Raw genomic sequence first — 21,733 nt, forward strand, 5'->3', positions numbered from 1 at the left:
AATACATTTATTTTAAATATAATTAAAAAGACAGAAAGTAAAACAAAGAATGAATGGAGACTAAAACTATAAAAAAATAAAATAAAAACTATAAATATATACAAAGAGAAACTAAGAATGTTTGTAGTGCTCCTACTAGAAATAAATTACTAGAAATAAATTCGGGAGTGCAATTCAGTGAGAACTAAGTTGTTCTTTGAAATTAAGTTCCAACTGATCTCTAATGTGAGATGGGAGGTTCACATGAAAATAACTCTCTTATGCTTAAGTTAATAGGAGCATAAAGATAACAAATTCTCTATAGTATAAGAGTTAAAGGTATGGAATAAGATAGATTGTACTTCGGATGTTCTTCTTTGAGTTATGAATCATTTGGATTAGTCATATAACTGTTATTCATTGTTTTATAAATAATCACTCGTCATTTAAAATTTACTGATTAGATCGTTTCAATTATTAAATATAGAGTAACGATCCAGTTGAAAAGTTAAGTGATGAGTCATAAAGTAAACAGGTACAAATATTAAATATTTATTTTATTTTATTTTGAAGTATGGTAAAACACTATTTCTGTTCCCACTCCAGTTTACTGTAAAACAACTGTTTCCATATGCAAATCATAGGAAATGTGTCAGTTTAGCATTTAATGAGACATCAATTAGTGACAGAAGGAACTGCAAGTTGGTGCCTCTATTCAGAAGGAACCCCAAGACTTAAAATTGATGAGAAAAGATAGAAGCATCTTAATCCAAGTTTTGTCTTTGGAAGTTATTGGGCCTCAAAAATATAATGGAGAAAGTTTCCAATGTTAGCCTAATACGCTTTGGATTACCTTAATTAATCTTAGTTTATGAATACCTCTTCAAAATATATCCACAAAATAGTTTAGTGTGATAATATTTTACGGTATGTAGTTAGAAAATTGTTGTACTATAATAAATAAATACTTTCTTAGGTAAGGAGTTTATGAAATGGGTTTCTCATTTTGATAACAACATGCACCAAAATACTAGATATTTATAGTGCTGTTCATCTCCCAATGATGATGGGTGGAGAAAATTTGAACTTTGAATCTCCATGATCAAATTCTAAATCTTCCCTAACAACCTAAAACTAGGTAACTTTGTCTCGGCCTAACTATGATTAAGAATCTAACTAAATATCTAAACTAATTAATCAATATTGATAAATTGCATTGTCATTTTAAATACTTGTGTTTGGTTTTGTTTAAAGCTTGTAAAGCACTATAAGTCTCGTGTTTTTCTTTACAAAATTGAAAGTTTATATGTATTTTCATGATATCCTTTAAATAACTCTTAAACATATCGTTAGAGATCGTAATTATTACATATTGAAGTTATAATTCATGAGTCAACATTAGATTTAATCTCACTTCTATTATGTTGTATACTTGAATATAAATCTAAAATGTTAGAAATTTTGTAAAGATAAGAAATAGATTTATTGACTAAATAACTATGTCTAAAAAGAATTGTAGGTAAGAAGATGGTAAGAAGAAAGAAGAAGTTTTTATTATTATTATATATATATATATATATATATATATATTAGTGTAGGGAGACTTTCTCTTCAAATTTCAGTTCAATTAGGTAGGAATCATTAATCATGAGATCCTAACATTATTAAATTAATTGCATATAATTAAATACAACATCGTACAATATTATAAAATATTACATACAATAATTACGTATAATTTAATAATTATTATTTTCTTAATAATAAATGTACATTTATATACAAGTGATTATTGTCACGTAAATTAAAAAAAATTATTATTCTAATCACATTGTAAATTATACAACTATTTGTCTTTTTAATTATATGTTATAATTATTGATTTTCATCTGGAATCATATTTTGTCACCTTCCACTCATCAACAATTTTTTTCAAAATAAGTAGAAAACACACAAGTAAAATTAACAAAGCTACATGGATTATGATAAATAATTAAGTAATTTTTATTTCCATATGATAAAAAATATAATAGGTATGTCTTTTAAACAAGTAACATTATACTTGATTTTAGTGGGATAGGTAACATTACAAATTCTTGAGATAACTAATTAAAATAATAATAATAATAATAATAATAATAATTATTATTATTATTATTATTATTTTAGCATATTATACAGGATCACATTACTTCATAATTTATTTCATGTTGCAAGTATTTAGAGAAAAAGAATCATTATTTATAGAAACAATTGAAGAAATTAAAAATAAATGAGTAACAAAATTTTAAAGAATTAGATTAGAACATATAGAAATTTTTAACTTAAAATAGGATTAGAAAATTTAAATCATTTCAAAATGCATATAATATAATGTAATTTTTTTTATTTTTTTTATGATTCAATACAAGAAAATCATTAAATACAAATTAATTTTAAAGACAACAAATAAATAATTAATTGTGGTATTGATTGAATTACATATTATTTTAAAGACTAAAAAATTATTGATATCTAAAGTAATTTATAAATTTATAAACTAATTTTTAGGTTAGTATATAATTAGCTACTAAAGTTTTAACTATCAAATTTATAATCTTAAGTATTTGGTAGCAAATTAAATACCAATTTATAAACCATTTTATAAATTTAGAAAATAATTTAATATAAATAATTTTTTAATATTTAAAATAGTATTAATTTAGAGTAATTATTTTTTCTTTAATATTAGTTTCAATTTAATGATTTTTTAATAGTGATTTTTTTAAATTATATTTTCATTTGATATTATTTTTTTTACAGATTAATAATACTTCCAAAAGAGATAACATATTAAAAAAATTACTTTAAAAAAAATTAAACTCTTTTCACATGTAATGTTTTACTTTTGTATGTATTTATGAGTATAAAAGTAGTATTTATAATAAAATATGTCATTTTATAATATTTAAATATCAGAGTTATTTCAAATAATTTTAAGCATGTCAAAACTCCAAATTTAATCTATAAAATTAAAACGTATGGAGATTCCTTCAAGTGTAATCGAGAAAAAAAATATTAATTACTATAATTGTATGAAAAAAATCTTATATATATATATATATTATTTTTCATTCAGACCCATAAAATGTTAAAATTTTGCTGCACTTTTGCCAGTGTCCATGAGTGTCACATGGAAGAGATGTTGAAAAATAATTAATCACAGCAAGTGGTGGGGTCAAATGCTTCTTAGGTACCAGTTTTCTGTAACCTTTGGAATTATATAAATATAAATATATATATATATATATATATATATATATATAATCCAAAGTATCACGGGAGAAAATGTTAAAAATCATTCTTTCGAGCATGTGTGAGACTCTGTACTATCTTGCTATCAAATTTATTGAGAATCATTGGATATTTATTTTTATACTGTTTAAGGTTTTAAAAAGGTCTCTTTCTCAATTTATATTATATATCTTTCTTTTATATCATTTATTTTCAGATTGCTTGTATTATTAAATAAATTGAAAGAAGCCATGGTAATTAAAATTAATTTCTTTTAGATATAATGTCACTAAACCTAAAAAAATGAGTATGGTTTATTGGAAGGGTGAAGAAACATAAATAAATAATTGGTCCACCTAAAAACATTTTCATGCACAAAAAAACAGAAGATTTGTAAAAAAAAATGTTACAAATGAATTGCTGAATGGATTGTAAAATTGTATAACCTATTATAGGATATACTGTGCCAAAGCAAAATATTCATACATTGTTCTTTTTGTATGTGTTTCTATCTATAAGGTGTTTGTTTTCCTTTAATAATATTATTATATACTTATCCCACATTTTATTGTGTTAATAAAAAAATTATGTATCTGTGTTTTTTATTTTTATTATTATTATATGTGTATTTTTTTAATTTTTAAAAATTCAAAAAATTATCCTGTATTTTATTTTTATTATCATTATATATGTATTTTTTATTTTTTAAATTCAATAAATTCTAAATGATGTGTTTTAGACATAATTACAAAGACTCTTTCAAAAGATAAATTATGTTATTTAATTAAGCAATATAAATTTACTTAATTATTATAATTTAATAATAAGTATATTCATTAACACAAACTTTATTTTGTTTGAAATGATAGGAGACGGAAAAGTGAATATTAATCTTTATTTCGGTTTCCCACTTAAAGAATAATTTGTAAAATTATGATATTGTAAATTATTTTATACATAAATATATGTTATAATTTTGAATGGTTAACTATCTTTCTATTACAATTATAATAGGTGCACTCAAAATATTAAATATTTATGTACCTTCTAATGTATATTGTGTTTATTAAAATGAACTTTAAATTTATAGTAATAATATAAATATAAATATAAATATAAATATGCAAATACTATTTTTTATTTTGTTAATATTAAATATAACTATATATAAATGATAAAAATAAAAAATATATGTGTTTCTACTACTAATAATATGTTTGATTAAGTTTATTGAAAGAGCCCTAAAACCTCTAACTCCTTAAGGGTAAATTTACATTTGATAATTATGTTATTTATTTTAATTTTGTTAATTAATCAATCAAATATAAATATATATATATATATATATATATATATATATATATATATATATATATATATATACTAGACATTGTTTTAAGTTGTTTATTCCTAATGAAATGTATATTTTATTTATAAGAAATGAATACAAGTATTATAAAAATTGGAACTATTTGTATATATTATTGAACTAAGTTACATCTGTTTAATTAAGAGTAGAATAAATGAAACACTAATTAAGATTTGTCTGTTGTATTAAGATTTGTCTGTATGTTATGGGTATTCTCTGTCCTTTTTTTTGTCTCATTAATATCCTATTTGCAAGGAAATAAACAAAAAATTGTTAAATACATGTAGAACAATCCCTTTTGGGTTGAAAAAAATAAATAGATTATAAAGTTACAATACAAAAAAATTATTAAAAAATAATAATTTTATAGACAAGAAATAAATTATAAACCATTTTAAAGATTAAAAAAATTATTGGTTTCTAAATCAGTTTTTATTATTGATAAATAGTTTCTAAATTTATATCTAATTAGCTACTAAGGTTTTTCTACCAAATATTTTGATATCAGTCTTAGAAACTACTTATCAATAATAGAAACTAATCTAAAAATCAATAATTTTTTTAGTCTATAGGATAGTTTTTAATTTAGTTATTATAGTAACTAATTATTTTAGTCTTTAAAATTAATTATTATTTAATGATTTTTTTTATAGTATTAATTAAACTATTGTGAGTATGTAAATACTTATTTTTTTTATGTTTATGACATGAAATATATAAATTGAAATAGAATTTATTGTTTTAAATTATAGTCCGTATAAAACAGTTACCATTTTACTATTGTTTATTTTTTTTATAAATTTTAACATACCATTAAGATAATACATAATTTTAATATATAATCTATTCTCGTACAAAAGAGATTTAGAGGATTTTTTTCATTAAATAATTTACTCATTTGTCTTAATCGGGGTTTACACCATTTCTTGCATTTCTCAAACTAGTTTGAGTTACTTTCTTTTCTTTATTTTTGCTTTTTCACTTCAATTAAGCTCTCCTTTTTTTTAGACTTTCGATAGGGAAGATACCAGCAAAAGGTGCTCTGACACTCAAATAAGTACTCGATTTCGATGTAATTAATGCGCAATAATGACATATATTTTACTTGAAATTTGTGATTATTTATATGTTTATTATAAGTCCATTATTATTGGACCATATTAATGTTTGAATCGTGATTAATAACGTACTACCTATTTTTTTTTTACATTTATGCTTGTTAATTCTCTCCCGATCTTAATGCATTTTGAATATTTTAGTAGATCGGAATCGAGTATCGAAACCTAAAACTAGGTTTCGTTCGATTCCGACCGGTACATTATGTCTTTCATGTTAAACAAATAATATATTTTACATTATTATTTTTATGAGACTTATCATATCAATTTATCGATGTAGATGTTAATTATGTAAAATTTAGATTATTTAGATAATTTTTGTTTTATTTGGTAGAAATTTTGAAGAAAATGTAGTAATTGTGAGGGTAGGGCAAATTAAATGGATGAAAGAAGTTGAGTGTGACAAATAGTAATAAGCAAAAGAAGCATCTTTAATCTTAATTCATAGGTTTTACCTAATTCTCATTCTCACCCTCTCAGTGTGAAGGTCAACGACCCTCTTTCCCTACTTCAATCAAATCATTACGTCATCCTCCACGTCAATCACACCTTCACTAATAACATATTTTAAACTGTGTAATAATTTCCTGTGTTACACTGTGCTTAATTCACAAGTGTTTAAATGCAACACATTTGCACTCACTCAACCATTTATCTTCCTTCCTTCAATCCCTCTCTTCATTTCTCACTACCAACTCCTTCATTCCGCCATGTTTGAACACTCCACCACTGCATCACCTTCTTCTCTCTTCCCTCAACTCACTCACTTCGACACCCTCTCCCAACTCAACAACTTCGACACCAGTTACTGCTATTACAACAACAACAACAACAGTAGTAGTAACTGTAGCAGTGGCTATAGCAGTTATGGTGGGTCTCCCACTTCTGTGGCCACTCCCAACTTTATGCAGAGGAGTGTCAACAGTAATTCCTTCAACTACAACAACAATGGCACCCACCACCCTCTTTCTGCTCTCTTCGCCGAATTGCTCGACTCCCATGATGCTCCAGTTAGGAGAGTTTGCAGTACCGGTGATCTCCAGGTACACCTTTTCTTCTTCATTTCATGCACTCACTCACATGTTGTGCAGATCACTTTGTGAAGAATCTTTGTGTGCAAACTGGTTAAATTAACACCAATATCGTAACTTTGTGAAGAATCTTGTTCTGGGTGCAAACTGGTTTAATTAAATAATGACTCTGGTAGATTAAAATACCTACTGCAGAAAAAAAAAACGATAAAAAATTTGCAGACTTAAAAAAATTCAAAATTTGATGTCACCCGATGTACCCTTTTACTTTTTTATTTCAGTTCAAACCTTGTTTTCAGCTTAAAGTTATTGTAGAGTTCGTTTATGAATAGTCAAATTTTGCAATACACTGGTTTAACAGTCTGATTGCGTAATAAGGACTGGTGAATAGACAAAGCATAACCGTGAATGGAAGGAATTGATTTAATGTATGTAGCTATGTTGAATTGATTTGATCACTGAGGTTAGATTATTTTAGTACTAAAATTTGGTGTTAATGAGAATCTGGGAGATTCTTTTATTTTATTTTTTGCTTATGCTTACTTCCTCTTGATTATTTGCTGTAATATGCGGTTGTTTATGCATGATTTTTTTATAATTTTAAAGACATGGAATGTTTTGTTCAGGGGATTAATGGAGGTCAACATAATCACCTCTCGGATAGTCCGTTATCAAGCGAAAGTAGTATGATCATAGAAGGTATGAACAGAGCCTGTAGATATAGCCCAGAGGAGAAGAAGGTGAGAATTGAGAGATACAGAAGCAAAAGGAACCAGAGGAATTTCAACAAGAAAATTAAGGTTCACTATGTTTTCAATGTTTTGAGTTACAATCACTGTTTTATTATATTTATTTACTTACAGTAGTTTTCAATGTTTTACTGTTAAACTTTTATGCACCAAGGTTTATTCCAAAAGAACCATAAACTTTTAGTAGCTTTCTATGTTTTACTGTTGTGAATAAAGTCCTGTACTGCATCAACTAAAATTATATATTCCAAAAGGACCACAAATCTACGAATGTAGTGGACAACACTGTGTTTGGCTTCATGATCTATGATTAAAATTAAAATCATGTCCAAGGTTGAATTAGAAGTTAAGAAAGTTAAAAGATAATCCATTTGACAAAATCCTGATTCAGAAAAGAAGTGAGACATTTTCTATATAACAGGACAAGAATTTGACAATTTGTTCACCATACTCTCTGCTTATTAGACACCTGGTGGCCATACAAAACATTAAACATTACAAGTAAGTGTGATTTTAGGTGTGTTTTGGTGCTTCACCACAGGTCCAGAATTTTGTTAAGTATGAAAATCTTCCAATGGATTTTGTGTTATTCTTTAAGAGTACTACCAGGATCAATCAAACGTGTAATTAACCATATACCCTTTATATTACAATCAATTTATAGTGTAATGTTATAAATTATAATGTCTCTAATGGTGCTTCCCTATACTCTTTTGTTATGAAAAAACTAGGGTGAAAATGTTAACTTATCTTCTTTTGGCATGGAATCAGTATGCTTGCAGGAAAACATTGGCAGACAGCAGGCCACGCATCAGAGGAAGGTTTGCAAGGAATGATGAAATTGACAAGAACACTTCAATTCAGTGGAGCCAAACTGGTGGAGATGAAGAGGAAGAAGAAGATGAGAATTGGTTCACCATCTTAGATTCCTTAGTTGCTGCAAATTTTGGTCAGGAGTCTCAAGGAAGTTGTTCCTCCCATGGTGTATTCTATTAGAATAATTGCATATTTGATAACTCAGTTGTTTTTCGGTTTGTTTTCCATGTTCAAAGTATTGTGGTGCACTTTATTTAGTTTAGATCAAAGTAGTAATGTAAATATAGTTCTCTGAGTCTTCAATGCAATTCTTATTATTAGCCTTTTAATCTAGGGTGATGTTTTTGAGTGCCCTGTAACTTTTTATAGGATTCAGCAGCAATGTATTATTGGATGAAAACTTTGGCAATAGTTGTTGTACTTGTGGTTAAAGTCTGCAGCATGTATCATCACATCCCTTTTGTTGAAGCACTTGCTTGAAAAGAGAATAGAAAGTGACCATCACTTGCATTGCACTCTGGGGGGATGTACCTATCACTTTTTTCTTACTGTGTATTTGGGACACAACAACAATGAAACGCTCCCAATTTGTTTTCAAGTTCAACCACTGTCATGGCAACTGCAACCCCAATTAAGCAGTAGTTTTAAGTTCACAATTATTCATCCTTCGTTATGCATCATCGATCGGTTAAACTATCCACGGTGGATGTCAATTGTTCAGATGTCCGCCAATTGTTCTTATATAAAGGAGATTGAGAGAATCTCTTATTGATTGAACAATTCATTTCTCCGATTTAGTCCAACTCCATTTTCTTCTTGCTCTCTACCTTCGACTCTCAATCAAGAGAATATTTATAAAAGGTGTTTCGACGTTTAAGAAAGTGTTTGATTTTATGCAATAAAAACATATAATGACATACCTTTGTCTATTTATGACGTAATAATGATGGTTTATTACTGTTGGACTGAGATTAACATTTACATTATAATTAAAAATGTATTATCTAATTTTTCTTACGGCTTAGCTTTATTAATCATTATTTAAACTTAATGCATTTAAACATGTTGGTATCCGTTACCATTTGGATAAATATTTTTATCAGTATTAATTGCAGAAAGTTAGGAAGGATTAAACACAGTATTGTAATACCTGATCCCAGATCTTCCTCATACTTAGCAAGAACAGGAACAAGATTTATAGAGAAGGTATATCTAAATAAATGTTGGGGTGTTAATGCTCCGAAAAGGACTAAAAAAGTCAAAAAGGTTTAAGCATAACACAGCATAAGGCATAAGCAATGTCGTTTGAAGGTTGCAGCTTTTGAACAATGCACTTTCGCTGAAACAGTGAAGACATGGGTCAAAATCACTTCCACGTGACATGCTTTGTGCATTTTGTGGTCAAAGACACAACACATTCATAACAATCTTAATGGGATTCAAGGATTATGATTAACCCACCACCTATCCTCCAAAAAAAAAAACTTCAATTCAAATAAAACTAATCTTAATTTATTTGACTAAATAAATTGGAACATCGTTATCATTATTTGAAACAACGTTTTTCATAATTCATATTTAACAATAACTCTGTGTGAGATGCCACAAACTCAATTCAGACTCAGTGTGAATTCGATTCTAACTCAGTTTGAGAGAAATTTCAATATCTAGAAAGTAACATGCTTAAACAACCATTTCTTTTCCGCTATTGATTTGATATCAAATATTAACATTGCACACTAAATGCAACATTGTCATTCATAATAAAATGTATTATTTTTGTGATTTGCATCACAAACACAATGTGCATATTGAAAGTATTACGTGTGTTTTTTCTAGATGATATTTAAATCTTTTTAGAAATCTCAACCCAACAAAAAAATACTACTGGATAAAATTATACAAATATTATTAAGGAAATAATAATTATCAAATTATATGTAATTATTGAATGCAATATTGTAAGTTGAAGAGAGACTCCTACACTAGTATATATTTCCTATACAAGTGATGTATATATACACACAAGAGAATAAAAACATCTTTTTTTCTTTTTTCCATCTTCTTACATACAATTTTCTTATAAATACTTATACAGAAACCATTTAGCTAATATATATATATATATATTTGTTTTCATAATATTGTTTCTAATTTTAATTCTATGTAGTATTTTTTTTTAAATTATTAATGTTGGAGATCTCACATCGATTAAAGATAAGAAATTTCATAATATATAAGTAAGTGTAAACCTTATCGTATGAGTTAAATTTGTAAGATTGAGTTAAGTTTAAAGTTTACTTAGAGTTTATTAGAATTTTTAGAGTCTATTAAAATTTTCATTGTAGATAAGTGAGTGAAGATCTCATTTTATGAATTGAATTTCTAAGGTTGAGTTAGGTTTAAAATTTGCTTAAAATTCACCATAACGAGAATTTATTGAACATAATTCCTACTTAGATAGATTTAGATGTGTGAAGGGATATCGATAATACCATTCTTAATAATTAATTGGATTAAAAAAACTTTTTAAAGTAATTTAAGATTGAATTAAAAATTTTGTCGTTCTATGGATATAAAAAATTATGTTGATTATGCTGTTGTATATGAGAATATAGTAAATATGATTTCTACCTTTAACATAGCAAATACTTTAATGTCAAACTATCTAAGTGAAGGTAATTTCAAATAATAAACTCAGGAAAGTATGGTCTTGTTAGTGTTAACTCTAAAAAAAAAGTTCCTACAATGATTTGAAGAACTTGTAATAACAATGAGTCACTTAAACCACAAAAATTATCCTCGAGCAACATATAAAAGAGTTAGAATATAAATTATATATTTGCTTGTAAGATTAAAATCTAATTTCACCATATTAGTTAACAACAAATTTAAGAAAATCATTTTTTTTATCAGCAATAAAAAATAAATAAATGGAAACCACTTTAGGGGTGGTCCAACCCTTATACACAAAGAACTAGCGCCTTACCAACCTCGAACAAAAGAACACCTTTCAACTTAAATAAGGAACAACCAAACAAACTCAAGAAAGCATTAAACAACCAGCCTCATACAATCCACCGGGTTCAAAACCCAGTTGGGGTACATAAAGGAATTACAACAGGACTTTGCAAAAATCCAAGACCAAACATTTACATGTGCCAGTGCAAATACCTCGAGCGCATCTACCACGCTCCTGTCGAAGGTCACCGAGTTCCTATGTCTCCAAATTTCACTCACAACACCAACCCAAAACGCCCCCAAACGTCATATTTAATTTAGTTTTAAAGTTTTAAATATATTCCATGCAAGTTCTGATAAATATCCATGATTTGTCTCATCCTTAAGAAAGTATAATGCTTTATTCCATATCAATCAGTGTACTTTTTTTTACAACCCAAGTTTCTAAAAATATTTGAAATAATTTTTGTTATGGGCATGTTCTAGCATGCAACCTCCATTTTTCTATTGATTTGCTTTTGATAGTCTCTTTTCCTTTCGGAATATTTAACTTGAACACAAAATTTTAGCTTCTGTTTTCTACTTTATACTCATCATTACTTAGGAGTTAGGGTTCATAGATACTACCTGAACATGTTCTAAAATTCAGGGTTAATACAAAATATATACTATCTTCATAACAAATCTCTTTTGAGTACTGTTTAAAGTAATAATAAAAAAACATCAAATGTATTAAGAATAAAATATGTTCATACACTATCTTAATCACACACAAACATTCATATATATAAATAAGACGACTTAATTTTTTATTAAGTATAAAAAAATTACACTAATTAACATTGCACATCCATTCAATTTTTTAAAAATTATTATTTTTAGTTTCACAAGCTATGAATTACTTAAAAAAACACAATATAATTAATATAAACAAACATGCATATTCAAGATTCAAATTTGAAATTATTAGGTAAAAACTAGAATGATTTGAAAATGAGTGAAAAATATCTGTTATTAGCATCCTTATTAAAATATTAGTTAAGTTAGGGTTATGAAAATGATGTTGCTCTGACCATGTTCATCTTTTTTTTCAGCCGGCGGTGTGTTAGCCACTAGGTTAATGGCCTCCATTTAATATCCATAAATTGCAACAAAATTACAACTAAAGTTGAAACCAAATTATTGTTACTCTTTATTTTTGTTTCCCCCTTATTTATATCTTTTGCTACATGTTCATTAAAAATAATAAAATGATAAATTTGTTTTTAAAAGAAATACTAAAAATGTGTTAATGCACTATTAAAAAATCATTACATAAAAATCAATTTAAAAAAAAATAATTGATTTCTATATTGACTAAATTAGATACTATTTTATAAACTAAAAAAAATTATTAATATTATATTATTGATAAATATTTTTAAATTAATATTTAATTAACTACCAACACTACAAGAAAATTATTATGAAATATAAACCAATTTTAGAGACAAAAAATAATTAGTTGCTATAATAACTAAATTAGAGACTATTTTATAAACTAAAAAAAAAATTGGTTTCTGTAATTGTTAAATGATTTCTAAATTGGTATCTAATTAGCTACCAAGATTTTAACTACCAATTATTTAGATTCTAATTTTGGTAGCAAAAACATTGGTTGCTAATTAGATACCAATTTAGAAACCATTTAACAATAATAGAAACTAATTTAGAAACCAAAATTTTTTTAGTCTCTAAATTAGTCACTATAGCAACTAATTATTTTTATTTTTTGTCTGTAAAATTAGTTTTTATTTCATGATTTTCTTGTAATATAAGATTAAACTACAAATATTTAGATTATAAAATTGATAGTTAAAACTTTGATAACTACTTAGATATTAATTTAAAAACTAAATATTAATAATTTTTTAGTCTATAAAATAGTATCTAATTTAGTTAATATATAAGCTAATTATTTTTCATTCTAAAATTTGTTTACATTTAATAATTTTCTTTTAGTGATGATTTTTTCGGTTAGACTTATCAAGAGTTTTAGGTTGAACTTCTTAACCTAATTAAATGAAAGAATAAAAGAAACACAAGTAGTTAACCTATCTCTTGGAATCTAAAGACTACTATGAGGGGAGTGGTGATATATATACATATATAGCACATTCCATTAGCAAAGGAGTAAGAGTATGGTTGGAGGCAGAAAAGCAAAGGGTGGATGATAACTTATGGGAGCCCCACTTCACACCTCTTCTTCTTGAGAAGAAAGAATAAAGAAGTGCATGATATGGGAATAATGGATGGCATTATAATGAGCTACTCTAGCTAGCTATAAAATGAGACATGTAAAACTACAACTACAAGGTTGGAAAAGGGTTTCTTAATTAATGATGATGAGTGGAGTTGATTGAGTGAGAAGATCATGTGAGAGGGGCCACTCCAAAATGAAAAGAAAACTATATATGTGTGTGTGTGGTACAAGTGTTGCTTCATAAAGGAAGCATCAAAGTTATAAATATAGTATAAATATTAACATCACATGCCTACCAATATCAATTTGGCCTCACCACTACTTGGAAACTTCTCCCCTTTCACAAGAGGGAACTCACCCACAACACCTACAATTTCACAACAATATTAGTTTTGGAATGACTTTTTATGTTGTAGCTCTTGAATTTTTGGAATGAGTTTTTATGTTGTAGCTCTTGAATTTTTTAAATGCGTTTTTATGTTCTAGTTCTCAATTTTTCGATTTCTTGATCTCTCAATCTTTTATCTCTTGATTTCTCGATTTCTTGATCTCTCAATTTCTCAATTTTTTAACTTTTTAATATTTTAACCTCTTAATTCAACATGTTGTTAAGAATATCATTTACACAATAATTAATTCATAATCATTTAAGTATTAAAAAACTCGAAACTCGAGTTGATCTTGTATAAAATATTCGATAAATATTATCATTTATGAATATAATTTAAAAAAAAATCATATTAAAGAAAATATTTAAATCCACACTTGGTTCCACTTTTCACCAAATTTAACACTTTCTTAATATTCAAAGACTGTATATATATTTAATCAACAAGTGTTTACAAGGTTTGAGAAATTCAAACCTATAAAACCTATAAAGTATGAGATACGAGTTTAATTCTTACCCATCAGACCAGCTTTTATTAGTTTGCTAAATAGTATATTTTGTTCATTAATAATTAGGGCAACTATTAGCATAAGAGAAAATATGATAACATATTTATTGACTTTCCACATATATTTTTAATGGGTTTTTTTAAATGTATTTTCCTTTCACTAGACTTCAAAATTTTATTTAAGAAAATCAAACTCAATTCCATTTGAATCAACTTATTAACATTGTAAAAGTTTGCGTAAAACAATTAATGTTTTCATAAAATAAACTAAGTGTCTATAAAAATCCATATATTTTGACAAGAAATTAACATTTCATTAAATTATTAAAATTTAAAATATGACTAAATTTATATTGCATATTTATCAATATGTAAATCATTTCAATTTTAATGTAAATTTTCATTAAGATAACTTCAAACAAAGAATTGAAAGTTCTAACAAAGTTTAGTAAAAGTTAAATTTCTACCAAATTAATTAAATTCTTAAACTGTTATATTATCCTTGTAGTTTTGTTGTTATTTAGATAACTGCTATTGTAATTATGTATGCCAAAATTTATAAGATATTTATAAGTGCGTGATTTGATGGAAAAAAATTATATAACAAATAACATATTATCTAATAGACTTAAAGTGATACAATAATGAAGTATGAATTAATCATTAAATTATATGAACATGATGTATTTCTTCAAGAAAGAAAAATATGAAAAAGATAAAATACAACCATGAAATGTTCCCCTATAACGATTCAAATTACCCTGATATATTAAACTTTGATACATTAATTTCAATTTATGTTTGCATTATTTGAATGAATTTAATTACATTAACAGAAACTCATGCGTACACAAGATTGGAAATTTATGTCAGGTTTAGTATTCAAAAATATCCTAATACGAATTCATGTTCTCATAAAGCTCTTCAAATTTTCAACTTCTTTTGTGAATACAAAGTGAGAGGGAGAGTTCCTGTCTGGTTGGAACGTATTCCCCGTCAAATTCCAAACAGACAAACTAGTATTACCTGCTTCTATTAATACTCTACAAATGGAGATACATTGCAGTATCCTGGAGTAAACAGCATAAAACAAATAAAATTATATAATAATCTTTTTGCCCATTTGAAGATTTGAAGGTTAAGCAAAAGAGAGACAATGAAATTGGAAATATTTCTTACTTTCCTGTTACAGTGGTATTTAAACACTATTTTCCTCATACTCTAGTAAATATGCGTAGTATTAACACATATTATAAAAGAATTAGCTCAAACTATGTCAAGTAACAATAAGAATCCAGAAGAAAAAAAATTACTTTAGCTTAGTTCTGCTCTTGCTTTTTTTAACTTTCTTCTTAAAGGCAGTTGGATTTAGCAATCTCTTGAAGGAGAATAAAGGTAGTCGCCTAGGTGCCCTTCGCTTCAGTTTCAATGCACCTGGAGAGAACGAAAATACACTTGATTATATTTGCATCACAAAACGTACAATGGAAACGTGATAGACACTATGCGCAGGAATAAACACAATTAGGAAATGAAATGAATAAACGTTTAATGCTAATCAATAAACTTCTGTGAAGGAAAGCACAACAACAACCCAGATAGAGATATTAGTCAATGAGTGGGGGTACCTGATACACCAACTGGGGCAGTGCTCACTTCACTAATCTCTTTATCTTTCATTACAACATCTGGATTTAAATAGTTGGCAGCTTTGGAATTATCTTCCACTTTCATCTCATCATAAGATTTCAGTTGTTGCTTCTCGTGTTCAACTGCATCATGCAGTTTGTCCAACTGTTTATCCTCCATTGAAGTATCAGAAATAGACGTTTTTAAGTCTTCATTTGGCAAAGCTTCATGAATCTTGCCGACTTCAACTAAATTATTGTCAGAACTTTTGTCATTACAGTGTTTATCAGGAACCGGTGCAGGAAAAATAGTATCAAAGATTTCTACTTTATGAACAGTATTACGTGCTTCTTGTGAAGATCCAGACAGTTTCTCGTTTTCATGTGATTTTACAATATTCAATGTATTGTTTGACATGCATGGGTTTGATTCTGAATCAAATGATTTTGCTTCAAACGGGATGAAATCAGCATTTGAATCAATAGAACTTCTTTGTTTCAACTTTGTGGCCTTTGTCGAAATTTCCATCTTCATAGAATTTAAAGCTTTGGTAGTTCCATTGCGTATATTTTTCTCCGAAATATCATCACTCTGTTTCAGTGGTTGGGAGCTTTCACCTTGCTTAGGACAAACATCAACCCTATCAGGCTGCATCGTCAAGTTGTTAGGCACAGGTGTTGGCTGATTTATTTTTTTTGCAACCGGAAGAAAGTGTACTTTATCATTGGGGAAGGCAGAGTCAAGAGCAGTCGGAATGTTTTTCTCCATAAAATTGACAGCATCAGATATTCCACTACGCATAGTTTTCTCAACAACATAATCACGGCTCAAACTGTGACTTCTTGTTATAGCATCTGATAAGGAGTTTTCAACTTGCTCACAACAAATATCAAGTATGTTGGACTGTTCAGTGAAGTTGTTAGGTATGGGTGCTGGCTGATTTAGTTTTTCAGTAACAGGTGGGAAGTTTACTTTTTTGGCTGAACAGGCAGGTAAAACATTGTTTGCAGGTAAGATATTCTTGATTTCAAAACCATTAGATGGAAGGCTATTGACCACTGAAGTAAAGTCAATGGCTTTTTCAGTTTTTGATGCTTTACAGGAGACTAAAGAAGAATTTTGTACGTTATTCAACAGGATATCACCTTCACCACTGGAGATAGGATCCCACTGCAGTAACTCTTCCTTAGAATGAGATGCTGCATCTGTTGATAAAACTTCTACTCGTATTGCCTCTTTATAAAACCGTTTTTTCCTTAAAGAATTAGCTAAAAGAATCCTGCAAATCATTCAATATGATATTCAAGACATCTTAAACATTGCCCACCTCCAGACCCAAACACAATAAAGGATATTTTAGGAAATTCCATACCTACAGTTTTCAGAAATAGCTGCATTAGCTCGTTCCTTGGAGAGTCCAAACAATGACAACAAGTTGGCAACATCACAAGGTCCTCTGAGCTCATTCACAGTAGGAGCAGCACTTGAAAATACAATGTTCCGTCCCCGAGTCCACTCCATCAACAACTACATGTTTGTTTAACCAGTGTAAGTTTCTGGACATATCTTAATACCATTATTGTAATAACATAAAACGGTTGTCAAAATACTTAATTGTATGAGGGACTAATGATAGGCAAGAGCATAATAGTTAATAGCAGAGCGGCCAACTCCCAAAACCCACATAGCAGGATATTGGATGACCACCATTTGTTTGTGTGTATGTGTGCACGTGCATTGATAAGTAAAGAAAAATGCCTAAACCTTAAAATAGGTTCTGATTAAATTTAATAACGAAGAGGTCCATACAATACAACCAATCCCAATACAGCAAATAAGCCAAACACTGTGTCCAAAAACAACACAAAGGAATCAAACTAAATAAGGGTTAACCATACAACACCAAACAACCAACCTAAATTCTAAAAACATCTAAACATAATCTTCAGCTACAATGTCAAACATTTCATCCTCATTTGAGTTACTTTCTCTACTGTAGTTTTTTTTCCTCTTCGTTGTTGAGATTCTAGACAGTCTTATGCCAGCAGACCATGTACTAAGTTTGGGCTTGTAATAGGGTCTTACATCCTCAATGAAAACATTGTTACTAATTCAAAAATGTTGCCACCTTAGGCTTCTCTTTTAACCCCTAAATCTAGACAACAACAATGTTGCGACACTCACATTCTATCTATGAAAAGTTGCGTGAAAGCTGCAACCTCAATGTGTGACACAACACAACTCATCGTTGCAATGGGTGGTCAATCCACTCTTGTGTGTTGTTGGCGGCACTATTGTATATCACAAGCAAAATCCAGCAATGGAGCAATGAGAATAGTAAGACAAAGAGGTAATGCGGACCAAAGCAATTTTTGTGGTAAAATCTTCTTACTTAGGTCTATTAGATTATATAAACAAACTTCATTACAGGAACTAATGGGTTCCTTCAAGTCCACTAGGAATTTCTTTACCTACCATGCCCACACTAGCTTTTAGCTAAACAAAATCAACAATAATTATCAAGTATATGTTGATTCAATCACATCAAGAATCTAAAACAAGCTTATCTAACATTCTTAGCAGACTCATGCTTAAGCCTGATCATTTATCAATCAATCAATTCTATTTCTGAGCCCTTGTTTATAAATACAGAAGATGTTCCCCACACACTTAAAAACACAGACTCTAGAAGTACATAGATTCAATTAAAAACACATAAGTTTTCTTAGTTTCTAAAACAAAATGCAAAAACGTCAGCTCTCAAAACTTAACAGTCTATCACTACAAAAAAACATGACCAACTCAACTAAATAAAAACGAGAACCATTATAACAAAACACTCAAGAGGTATGATATGTGTGTTTGACTGGGCCAAAGGATTTCAAAAACATTGTGGTGTTACAATATAAGAATGGAAATTTCAAGAAAAATAATGAGCTGCGAGAAAGTTATTTGTCTATACATTATATAAACCATACAATAAAACTTCATAATAGCAATCACCTCACCATCTCATAAATCCCAATAGTAATCATCCTGCTATTTATCACTTGTAAGACTTAAACTCCTCGTGAATATTTAAGACGTAGAGGCTGGTATGAGTAAATTGATGCATTGTGTTATTTTGTTTTGGCTGTAACCTGAGCAGAGGTTCTATACAACCTCTGAAGGAGCTAGGGTTTGCGTTTAGTAAATAAATATACTACTCAGTCTCCAACAGTTGAAACTTCACAATTTTATTTCTTCTACGGGATTGCAATGTGAGCATACCATATGATATACCCTTAATGTAGAATGGATAGGTGGTTGAATCTAGCAGGAAACCAGTTATATAATCTCTAGAGTTCAAAGCCTTTAATTTTAATAACACTAGCAAGCTTGAGCATGAAGTAATTCTACTAATCAAGCACCTTTAAAATTATTTTAAAACCATACATGCATAAATCGGAAACAATACAAAAACCAAAAATTATTTAATCTTGAATGAATTCAGACGAGTATATAGGGAAGAAAAAAAATCACCTTAGCACTGCCAATTAACTGTCTCCTTTTGTGAACACCAGCAAACAAATCAGAATACGAAACTTCAAAACAAACCCCACGCTGCATATCAATAAGCCACATTTTAATTATCACCTTCCATTTCAGTTATAAGGAAATAAAAGGTTAATAGTCAAGAACAAACCTGCATTGCTATTTTAACCATAGGCTGCTTCAATCTAAAAGGCAATTTAGCTGAAAAATCAATCGAGATAATATCCACCTGCAATTGTTTTCAACATCAGAGTTCAAAATTTGAAGTTAGCCTTCCGTCAAGATTAAGAGTTTTCTAAAAGTCAACACCCACATTTGGTAACTTCGGTTCTCCATTTCTGGTGCTCAGTCAGTCCTTCTTTTTTCTGATTGAGGGTTTGGGTTTTCTCTTGCAGCGTTTATGGGTCGTTTTGAAGGTTTCAGAACGCGGCAACTGGTTGGTAGTGTAAATTCTCATGTTCCTTTTATAGCAGTATAAAGGGGGTTTTATAAGAAGAAGAAAATATTAAACTTCACACACTGTTTAGTTGTTTTCAATTTTCAGTTCTTAAGCAGATTTTCAGTTCCCTGAAAATTGAACATCAACAAGCAGCATTAAGGTTATAATTTTTTTCTTCTTCTAATAAAGAACTTGTATAAATGGAATATAAAACCCGAGAGTGTACTCTATCAACCAGTTAAAACCTTCTGAAACCATATAAACAATGCATAAACATTGAAAGAAAGGCATGTATCAGAAAAAAAAGGTTGACTAAGAGAAGGAGAGAACAAGAAACAAAACATGGGTATTGACAACCACAGAATTATTCCAACCTCAAAGACAACTGCATTTAACTGCTCTGCCATCACAGTTTAGCCCCCGATTTATAAACTACCCTTACTTTCAAAATCTGAATACCTAAGCAATGTGGGACTAAAAACAACTTTCAGTAATGAAGGATACATGATATATAACGAACCTCCATGCTCTGACACGCAAGATCAAACGCGGTCTGATTGAAGGGTTTAACAGCGACGAGATCGTAGGTCTTCAAAATGGGGTTCCCCGAATTGAGGGCCTGAGCCTGGCAAGAGCTATCGACGCAAACGGTAAGGCGCGTGTACTGACGGAAGGGAGTGGAGAGTGGAATTCCGAGGAGGGAGCGGTGAAGATTAGCGGAGAGGGTGAGAGAGGGAAGCACGTTGAGGAGAGAGGAGAGGCTGAGAGGGGGAATGGAGCAACGGTGCTGATCGGACATGACGCCTTTGATCGTGCGGTTGTAAGCGATTCCACTGTAACCCAACTCCATGGCCTTCACCGCAAGCCTGGTGCGGTTGCTTTGTTCGGCGACTTTGGTGGTGGGTGACGATTGGGGATAGGGAATGTTGAGATCGAAGTAACCCATGGTTGTTGTCGGCGGCGACGCATACACAGGGTTTATGATTCAGAGAGGGTTTTGTTTTGCCACCGTAATATAGGATTTTGATTTTGATTTTGATTTTGATTTTGAGTGTTCTGAAAAATTATGTGTTTTTCCTTTTTTACATGGTAATATATATCTTATATCCATTCCATTTAATATATTCGATATGATTCGTTTGATGAGTTTATCAATAATTTATTTAAACATATCTTTTATGTATTATGAGATTGGTTTGGAAAATTTACAAAATTATAAGATATTTTTAATTTATTTTCTAAACTCTACAACTAATTTATATAAAGTTTATGAAAAAACTCATCTTTTTTTTATATACATGTAATGTTTTATTAAAAATAATTATTGTAGAAAAAATATGCAAAGGATGAGATAAAATTGTAAAAACATATATTTTAAGAAATACAAGTTTAAACAAATAATTATATTGAGAAATAGATATATTCAAAAAATATTATTTTAGAAAACTAATTATATTAAAAAATAATTATTTATAAAAGTAGCTATTTTAAGAACTAATTAATTGAAAAAATAAAAATGAGAACTTTTAATTTGTTAGAAAATGTAATATTAATGACTATTTATTTATAACTAGAATGCAGATTAAGTAGATGTAAATGTAAAAAATGTAAACAAAAATCCTATATTAAAAAATATTCTAAGCCAATTTTCAATTTTTTTATTTACACAATTTTAAAATTTGTTTTCAATGATACAC

At 28.5% G+C, this 21,733-nt stretch overlaps 2 protein-coding genes across 2 annotated transcripts; one reads left to right on the forward strand and one right to left on the reverse strand.

Annotated features, from left to right (window-relative positions):
- The first annotated feature begins 6,378 nt into the window (after positions 1 to 6,378).
- On the forward strand, positions 6,379 to 8,850 carry LOC137817341 (zinc finger protein CONSTANS-LIKE 1-like). Its single transcript, XM_068620629.1, has 3 exons — positions 6,379 to 6,782; positions 7,397 to 7,570; positions 8,291 to 8,850. The coding sequence occupies exons 1-3, from the start codon at positions 6,450 to 6,452 to the stop codon at positions 8,513 to 8,515; spliced, it is 732 nt and encodes a 243-aa protein (XP_068476730.1). The 5' UTR covers positions 6,379 to 6,449; the 3' UTR covers positions 8,516 to 8,850.
- Positions 8,851 to 15,521: 6,671 nt separating this feature from the next.
- On the reverse strand, positions 15,522 to 21,111 carry LOC137817323 (uncharacterized). Its single transcript, XM_068620579.1, has 6 exons — positions 20,557 to 21,111; positions 19,749 to 19,826; positions 19,586 to 19,666; positions 17,436 to 17,590; positions 16,063 to 17,342; positions 15,522 to 15,868 (listed from the first exon to the last, which is right to left on the reverse strand). The coding sequence occupies exons 1-6, from the start codon at positions 20,980 to 20,982 to the stop codon at positions 15,744 to 15,746; spliced, it is 2,145 nt and encodes a 714-aa protein (XP_068476680.1). The 5' UTR covers positions 20,983 to 21,111; the 3' UTR covers positions 15,522 to 15,743.
- Positions 21,112 to 21,733: the final 622 nt, after the last annotated feature.

The sequence above is a fragment of the Phaseolus vulgaris genome, unplaced genomic scaffold (assembly GCF_000499845.2).
Source record: "Phaseolus vulgaris cultivar G19833 unplaced genomic scaffold, P. vulgaris v2.0 scaffold_30, whole genome shotgun sequence".
Taxonomy (NCBI): domain Eukaryota; kingdom Viridiplantae; phylum Streptophyta; class Magnoliopsida; order Fabales; family Fabaceae; genus Phaseolus; species Phaseolus vulgaris.

Bases quoted from the DNA above. Each gene is read 5' to 3' on its own strand.
- LOC137817323 (XM_068620579.1), bottom strand. From the start codon at position 20,982: ATGGGTTACTTCGATCTCAACATTCCCTATCCCCAATCGTCACCCACC. The intron at 17,591-19,585 runs GTGATTTTTTTT...ACAAACATGTAG, and splicing joins AGTTAATTGGCAGTGCTAAG to TTGTTGATGGAGTGGACTCG. The intron at 15,869-16,062 runs GTACCCCCACTC...CGTTCTCTCCAG, and splicing joins TGCCCCAGTTGGTGTATCAG to GTGCATTGAAACTGAAGCGA.
- LOC137817341 (XM_068620629.1), top strand. From the start codon at position 6,450: ATGTTTGAACACTCCACCACTGCATCACCTTCTTCTCTCTTCCCTCAA. The intron at 6,783-7,396 runs GTACACCTTTTC...TGTTTTGTTCAG, and splicing joins GCAGTACCGGTGATCTCCAG to GGGATTAATGGAGGTCAACA. The intron at 7,571-8,290 runs GTTCACTATGTT...GCATGGAATCAG, and splicing joins ATTTCAACAAGAAAATTAAG to TATGCTTGCAGGAAAACATT.